This window comes from Drosophila suzukii, chromosome 3 (assembly GCF_043229965.1).
Source record: "Drosophila suzukii chromosome 3, CBGP_Dsuzu_IsoJpt1.0, whole genome shotgun sequence".
Lineage (NCBI taxonomy): Eukaryota > Metazoa > Arthropoda > Insecta > Diptera > Drosophilidae > Drosophila > Drosophila suzukii.
The window spans coordinates 41,397,097-41,403,830 of NC_092082.1; the positions used below are offsets into that span (position 1 = coordinate 41,397,097).

General features: G+C 44.3%; 2 protein-coding genes across 2 annotated transcripts; both read left to right on the forward strand.

Moving 5' to 3' along the window:
* Positions 1-235: 235 nt before the first annotated feature.
* On the forward strand, positions 236-986 carry LOC136117602 (uncharacterized). The gene is made up of 2 exons (XM_065868573.1): positions 236-440; positions 499-986. Exons 1-2 carry the CDS (start codon positions 236-238, stop codon positions 984-986), a joined length of 693 nt encoding a protein of 230 aa, XP_065724645.1.
* Positions 987-4,480: 3,494 nt separating this feature from the next.
* Positions 4,481-5,231, forward strand: LOC139352791 (uncharacterized). The gene is made up of 2 exons (XM_070995421.1): positions 4,481-4,601; positions 4,744-5,231. The coding sequence occupies exons 1-2, from the start codon at positions 4,481-4,483 to the stop codon at positions 5,229-5,231; spliced, it is 609 nt and encodes a 202-aa protein (XP_070851522.1).
* The last annotated feature ends 1,503 nt before the right edge of the window (positions 5,232-6,734 follow it).

Sequence of the window (6,734 nt, forward strand, 5' to 3'; positions counted from 1 at the left end):
ACCAAATGTATAACCAAAAGCAGAATATAGTCTCACACAGAACTTCGTGAAGTAAATATCATTGACTCCGTCGTTTTAATTTTTGGATCAAGCTCCGCCAAGCTGCAAACTAGAGCTGGCATCACATGAAACAGAAGCGGTGCTGATATCAAGCAGGAAAGCAGTGGAGTCAGCCCATATACAGATCGGAGGGACAACGATAGTATCTCAGCGAGCCATAAGGTACCTGGGAGTCATGCTGGACACCCGCCTCTCCTACCGCGAACACCTAGAGTACGTAAATAAAAAGGCAAGTGAGACCACAGGATCGCTCTGCAGGATCCTGCTGAACATCAGGGGACCGAAACAGGTCAGACGTAAGCTGCTCGCGACCGTTGTCGAGACGCAGTTGCTGTACGCTGCTCCGGGGTGGGCCGAGGCCACGGCTGTAAGCAGCTACCGTCAGAATATCGAGTGCCTTTAGGACAATCTCGAATGACGCAGCGCTTGTCATTGTAGGCCAAGTTCCCCTATGTGAACTAGTGCAGGAGGCCAAGGAGATTCGCGCGGCCCTAGCAGGCGATCAGGCGAACCACAGAGCCAAGACCAGGATGCAGAGCGTCGACAACTGGCAGGCAGCCTGGGACAACTCCAGTAAGAGACGCTGGACGCACCAGCTTATCCCCAGTATAGAGCCTTGGGTAAAGAGGAAACACGCCCAGGTAGATTTTTACCTCACGCAGGCGCTGAGTGGACACGGTTGCTTCCGAAGCTTCCTTAAGCGCTTCGGACACGACACGGAAGACGGTTGCCCAGAGTGCGGCAGTGGGATTGTTGAGGACGCTCAGCATATCCTCTTTGAATGTCGCCGCTTTGGCTACGACCGCCAAATACTGCCCCTAATGCTGCTAAATGAGGCGAATTGGAAAGCGACGGCAGCCTATGCAGCGAGTGTACTGCGAACGCTGCGTCGCCCCGATAACGAGAGGAGAGGAGCTCCAGCCTAGGTGGCTACCATTGCGCGAAGCAATACCTTGCGGTGATACCGCGCAAACCACGGCCCCCTACTCCTGTTGCCTGTACTTATCTTTTTCCTGTATATACGTGTAGGTAATAAATTAATATAAAAAAATAAAAAATTAAAAAAACACCACAACAAAACACAAGACTTGAACATCTCAAAGCACCCAACCAAACCTAACAAGAACCAACTACCTCCAGGACTACTCCAACATCATACGCAGAATAACTTAGATAAGCTAAAACTAACCCAACCCCCCAAAGCAACCACCAACACTGTCCAAGTCCTACCGCCTACCACGTCCAAACGCATGATCGCAAACCTTAAGGCCGCAGCCAAAACCACCACAAAAAATCCAAAAAAAAAACTCAACTTCGCCTGAGAATGCTTCTAGCGACTCATGCGACATGGAAATTAATGAAAATACCATCACCCTTACTAACTTAGATTAATGCTTAAAATAATTCAATGGAACATAATAGCCTACAACAGTGTTCGGCAGCGGCCTATCTAGTGAGCATAGGGAAGTGTTCTGCCCATCCTCTGCTCGCTCACGTATAACGTACATGTTCGTGTGACTTCGGCATGGGTCTTCGGGTCATTTTTTCTCAACTTCGGCGAGCTTTTTTGTTGCTGTGGCAGAGGATCTCAGTGCAAAGCAGAGAAACGTCTCGCTACAGCACGCCGCGCGCAAACTTCGTGTTTGTTACACTCACACTAATGCAAGGCAAACTTGTGATGATATGTGTGTGCCGACCACTGGCCTACAATAATAATTACCAAGAACTCCAAATACTCTTCTAACAATATAACCCACATATATTTGCTTTACAAGAAACCCATATATCTCACACAGAATCTCTACCTACCCCTGTAAACTTTACACTTCTCTGCAGTCACAATACTAATGCATTCGGAGGCACAGCTATACTGGTGTATAATTCTATCTCCCACACGCAACACCAACTGATTCCAGAGATTGAAGCTATTGCCATTCTGATAAATTCCAAAAAAATGTACACTAATACACACGCACATACAACTCTCCCAACAAACAACTTCGCACAAACAACCTCCAAAACGTCTTTTCCCCAACAAACCTACTAACTATAGTCCTCAGTGACTTCAACAGCTTGCACCCATAGTGGGGTTCCCCCAGAGCCAACTCTAGTGGCAACATTGTTGCAAAATTCAAAGACCGATCAGACTATATACTCCTTAACGACAAGACTATTCCACTCACAACACATTTACACACAAAGACCTCTCTCTTGCCCCTGCAGACATAGCGCCTGAAATAACGTGGAAAGTGATCGATGACCATCATGAAAGCGATCATTTTCCTATCCTTATTTCTATGTTCCCAAACAATTCCTCTCCATCCTTTCTCGCCAAACCATCTTTTAACCTAAACAAAGCAGACTTGACACTACTTTCCAACATCATTGCACAAGAAATAAAATTAAACTTCTTAAATGAAACATAAACACAAGAAACAAACTCCTTTTAAATTCCCCAATAAATTACATTCCGAGTCAAGCAGCCAATCAAAAGGAAAACGACATATCCTTTATAGAAATGTTATCTGCCCTTAACTCCCTCAAAGGCTCCACCACTGGTATGGACCGCATCTCCTATTCCATGATTAAAAACTCACCACCTTCCTTCAAAATCAGAATCCTCAATCATTTAAATAATATTCTAAATCTGTCTAACACCTTTCCTCTCGACGATGGCATCCAACAAGTTTCACCCATTTCAGTCATTCTTTTCCTAATTTCCTACAATTCCCTAACAAAAATAATAGGTCTATCAAGGCAAATCAAATTCACTGCTTACGCCGACGACTTCAATCTAATTATCGAACACAACAGAAGAAAAACCCCATTGCAGACCTCTCTTCTCTCTTCAAGAAAATAGGTCATTGGTGTTCCGACTATGGAGCCTCCCTATCAATTGAAAAATGCCAAAGCCTACACATATGCCGTAAACCAAACTGTAAATCTGAAATCCGTACCGGCACCGTAAAAATCCCAGAAACTAACAACCCAACAATCCTAGGCCTCACGCTAAACAATAGATATAACTGGTCCACCCACATAAACAAATTAAAAACCAAACTATGCATGCCTCTGAACATTATTAAACACCTTTCCTCTCTAAAATAAAACACCAACACTTCCTCGCTAATCCATATTTTTAATTTCATCCTTATCTAAAATATAGAATACTGTCTGTCCATTTACGGAAACGCTCCTAAATACCTAATTAACCGTATAAAAACTTCTAAATCAAAAAGAACCACAACCAAAAATACGACATGGAAATTATTAACAAAGCTACTAACACAACACTATCAAACTACAACAAGACCAGCACATCTCCCACAATATATTTCAATCTCTTAAGAACACTCCGCCCAACCACAAATTTCTTTACACCGACGGCTCTATGGACAACGGTATAATCTGCTATAGTGTAAGCAGCGAACTCCTTTCCCACTACTCATCCGTTCTCTCTAGCAAGCTAATAGCCATCCGTGAAGCTGTCAAAATTACGTTAAAAATACCAGGCAAACATGCTATCTGCTCAGACTCTCTCTCTGCACTAAAGTCCGTCGCCAACTCCAATAACCATTCCTACTATCCCTCAACCATCAGAAACCTCGTTTGTAACCACTTCCCTAAAATTAAACTAATTTGGATCCCCAGTCATATAACACATAACAGGGTACGAAAACGCCGATAAAGCAGCTAAAGAGGCCCATAAGTACCCCCTTACCTACTCCACAAACAACAACTCTAACGACATTTCACACTTTTTGAAAAAACACATATGTAAATTCAAAACAATCTGACATGTACGACAATGTATCTCCTTGGTACAAACAAACGCTACAGACCTCACCGCAATCCATCTGTCATACACCGGCTACGACTAGGTCATACCAAACTCACTAATGCCCATTACATGGATAGAACACTTCCCAACACATGCCCGTTCTGCCACCACGCCCCAACAGACATCCACTGCCCTCCCTTATCCCAACCCAGATCAGAATCCTTCCATTCTTTTAACCCTGTTCACGCTTGCCTCTTTATTTTAGTTGAAATTGTACGCTAAAATATTACCCTCTCTTGTAAAGCATTATGATCCACAATGAAAACGGTAAATCATAAGCTTTCTTGTTATGCATAGCCCAACCAAATGTATAACCAAAAGCAGAATATAGTCTCACACAGAACTTCGTGAAGTAAATATCATTGACTCCGTCGTTTTAATTTTTGGATCAAGCTCCGCCAAGCTGCAAACTGCGCAATTCGACCAGTGTAGGAGTGGCTCTCAGTGGCGAGCCTAGAGCTGGCATCACATGAAACAGAAGCGGTGCTGATATCAAGCAGGAAAGCAGTGGAGTCAGCCCATATACAGATCGGAGGGACAACGATAGTATCTCAGCGAGCCATAAGGTACCTGGGAGTCATGCTGGACACCCGCCTCTCCTACCGCGAACACCTAGAGTACGTAAAGAAAAAGGCAAGTGAGACCACAGGATCGCTCTGCAGGATCCTGCTGAACATCAGGGGACCGAAGCAGGTCAGACGTAAGCTCCTCGCGACCGTTGTCGAGTCGCAGTTGCTGTACGCTGCTCCGGGGTGGGCCGAGGCCACGGCTGTAAGCAGCTACCGACAGAATATCGAGTGCCTTTAGGACAATCTCGAACGACGCAGCGCTTGTCATTGTAGGCCAAGTTCCCCTATGTGAACTAGTGCAGGAGGCCAAGGAGATTCGCGCGGCCCTAGCAGGCGATCAGGCGAACCACAGAGCCAAGACCAGGATGCAGAGCGTCGACAACTGGCAGGCAGCCTGGGACAACTCCAGTAAGGGACGCTGGACGGACCAGCTCATCCCCAGTATAGAGCCTTGGGTAAAGAGGAAACACGCCCAGGTAGATTTTTACCTCACGCAGGCGCTGAGTGGACACGGTTGCTTCCAAAGCTTCCTTAAGCGCTTCGGACACGACACGGTAGACGGTTGCCCAGAGTGCGGCAGTGGGATTGTTGAGGACGCTCAGCATATCCTCTTTGAATGTCGCCGCTTTGGCTACGACCGCCAAATTCTGCCCCTAATGCTGCTAAATGAGGCGAATTGGGAAGCGACGGCAGCCTATGCAGCGAGTGTACTGCGAAAGCTGCGTCGCACCGATAACGAGAGGAGAGGAGCTACAGCCTAGGTGGCTACCATTGCGCGAAGCAATACCTTGCGGTGATACCGCGCAAACCACGGCCCCTACTCCTGTTGCCTGTACTTATCTTTTTCCTGTATATACGTGTAGATAATAAATTAATATAAAAAAATAAAAAAAATAAAAAATTAAAAAAACACCACAACAAAACACAAGACTTCAACATCTCAAAGCACCCAACCAAACCTAACAAGAACCAACTACCTCCAGGACTACTCCAACATCATACGCAGAATAACTTAGATAAGCTAAAACTAACCCAACCCCCCAAAGCAACCACCAACACTGTCCAAGTCCTACCGCCTACCACGTCCAAACGCATGATCGCAAACCTTAAGGCCGCAGCCAAAACCACCACAAAAAATCAAAAAAAAAAAACTCAACTACGCCTCAGAATGCTTCTAGCGACTCATGCGATATGGAAATTAATGAAAATACCATCACCCTTACTAACCTAGACTAATGCTTAAAATAATTCAATGGAACATAATAGGCTACAATAATAATTACCAAGAACTCCAAATACTCTTCTAACAATATAACCCACATATATTTGCCCTACAAGAAACCCATATATCTCACACAGAATCTCTACCTACCCCTGTAAACTTTACACTTCTCTGCAGTCACAATACTAATGCATTCGGAGGCACAGCTATACTGGTGTATAATTCTATCTCCCACACGCAACACCAACTGATTCCAGAGATTGAAGCTATTGCCATTCTGATAAATTCCAAAAAAATGTACACTAATACACACGCACATACAACTCTCCCAACAAACAACTTCGCACAAACAAGCTCCAAAACGACTTTTCCCCAACAAACCTACCAACTATAGTTCTAAGTGACTTCAACAGCTTGCACCCATAGTGGGGTTCCCCCAGAGCCAACTCTAGTGGCAACATTGTTGCAAAATTCAAAGACCGATCAGACTATATACTCCTTAACGACAAGACTATTCCACTCACAACACATTTACACACAAAGACCTCTTTCTTGCCCCTGCAGACATAGCGCCTGAAATAACGTGGAAAGTGATCGATGACCATCATGAAAGCGATCATTTTCCTATCCTTATTTTTATGTTCCCAAACAATTCCTCTCCATCCTTTCTCGCCAAACCATCTTTTAACCTAAACAAAGCAGACTTGACACTAGTTTCCAACATCATTGCACAAGAAATAAAATTAAACTTCTTAAATGAAACATAAACACAAGAAACAAACTCCTTTTAAATTCCTCAATAAGTTACATTCCGAGTCAAGCAGCCAATCAAAAGGAAAACGACATATCCTTTATAGAAATGTTATCTGCCCTTAACTCCCTCAAAGGCTCCACCACTGGTATGGACCGCATCTCCTATTCCATGATTAAAAACTCACCACCTTCCTTCAAAATCAGAATCCTCAATCATTTAAATAATATTCTAAATCTGTCTAACAAGTTTCCTCTCGACGATGGCATCCCACAAGTTTCACCCATTTCA

Coding starts and splice junctions, on each gene's coding strand:
- LOC136117602 (XM_065868573.1), top strand. CDS start 236: ATGCTGGACACCCGCCTCTCCTACCGCGAACACCTAGAGTACGTAAAT. Junction 441..498: donor CACGGCTGTAAGCAGCTACC/GTCAGAATATCG, acceptor TTGTCATTGTAG/GCCAAGTTCCCCTATGTGAA.
- LOC139352791 (XM_070995421.1), top strand. CDS start 4,481: ATGCTGGACACCCGCCTCTCCTACCGCGAACACCTAGAGTACGTAAAG. Junction 4,602..4,743: donor GGGACCGAAGCAGGTCAGAC/GTAAGCTCCTCG, acceptor TTGTCATTGTAG/GCCAAGTTCCCCTATGTGAA.